The 1,345-nt window shown below is 66.8% G+C and overlaps 1 protein-coding gene across 1 annotated transcript in view; it reads right to left on the bottom strand.

Moving 5' to 3' along the window:
* Positions 1-1,345, bottom strand: part of ELL (elongation factor for RNA polymerase II) — a gene marked incomplete in the record, with an annotated part of 75,079 nt that overhangs the window by 6,046 nt on the left and 67,688 nt on the right. The window contains 1 exon segment of the mRNA XM_014587319.2: positions 1,148-1,345. Within this exon segment, the coding sequence (XP_014442805.1) occupies positions 1,148-1,345 (198 nt within the window).

The following is a 1,345-nucleotide window of genomic DNA, read 5'->3' as shown; positions in this document are numbered from 1 at the left end:
ACATAGAGACAGAAAGAGAGAAATCACCCCCCAGGGGGGATGGCCACGCCGCAATCCCTTCTCCTCCATTCTCCTCTTGGGATCTTGGGCACGCACGCACACGCGCCCAGCGTGAGTTGAAGACACCGGGTCCGAGACTTGAATGGCGGTCGACTACGTGGGAGTCCAGCGACATAGCCATTACGCCATCTGCTGGTCCCCCCCTCTGGGTATTTTGGGCACACACGCACATGCGCCTGGTGTGGGTTTCAAGCTGCCGGGTCTGGGACTCAAACCGTGGTCGGCCAGGTAGCATCCAGCCGCCTTAAACAGCAGCCAGCAGCTGGCCCTTTCCTTTCCCTTTCCTTCCTTTCCCGTCTCCTCCGTCCCCTCACCCTGTCAGGGCCATGGGCGCACAGCACAGGCGTGCTCCCCCAGCGGCCGGGGCCGGGATTTGAACCGCAGCAGGCCCTGTGCGACTTACTTCAGCACTAGGCTGGGGCTGGCTGCAGTCACTTCCTGCTTGTTCTGCTGGACCCCACAGCTCACTGGCTGTCCCGCAGTGAGAAGTGACTGCTGGCTGGGGCCGGGACGAGCTGCCCGGGAGGCCAGTTCTGAGCTCCACCACGGCTCCGGCCAGGGCTGCCGGTTCCTCATTCCTATGCCACCCCCAGGTCCCTCTGTCTCAGGCCCTGGCGTCAGGAGACGCCCCCCCATGCTCCCTCGGTGGCCCCTGGGCACCTGACACCCTAACTCAGGTGTCCTTGCGAGGTCCTGACGCCCTTCCTGCAGAGGGAATCCCTACTATCTGGGCTCCCTTCCGGCCCCCCCGACCCCTGCCAGGACCCCGTGTGCCAACCCCAAATCCTTTCTCCACACGAGGCCCCGGTGGTCCCAGAGCTCCCTCCCCTCCTGCGGACTCCATCCACCTGGACCTGTCCCAGACCTGTGTGGGTGGGACCAGCTCCGATGTCCCCTACTGGCCCCTGGAGTGCCAGCATACCCTAGCCCCACCCTGGGTGCCCCTCGGTGTTTGGCACCTGCCACTGGGTCCGCTCTGAGCACGTCACCCCCTCGGGCTTGTCCCCGGGAGATGGCAGATGCAGCCCTGCAGGAAGGCGGTCCCCACTGCCCCCTCCCGCAAAGCCCCCAGGCCCGAGGCACATACCGGGGGCATCTGGCGGGGCGCCGTGGGTGGCGGGTGCGAGGTCGGCGGGCCGGGGGGCGCAGTGCCGCTCCTCGGCCGCCCTGTCCTTGTCTTTGTGCTTCTTGGACTTCTTCTTGGGCTTGCTGCGCTGGGGGCCGCTGTGGGCCCTGCCGGGCTGGGCACAGTCCGTCAGCAGGGGCAGGCCGAGGCGCGCGGCCT

The sequence above is a fragment of the Tupaia chinensis genome, unplaced genomic scaffold (assembly GCF_000334495.1).
Source record: "Tupaia chinensis unplaced genomic scaffold, TupChi_1.0 Scaffold000201_1, whole genome shotgun sequence".
In the NCBI taxonomy this organism is placed as follows: Eukaryota; Metazoa; Chordata; class Mammalia; order Scandentia; family Tupaiidae; genus Tupaia; species Tupaia belangeri.
Note: the sequence above shows the minus strand (reverse complement) of the source record. Positions and strands in the feature narration are given on the sequence as shown.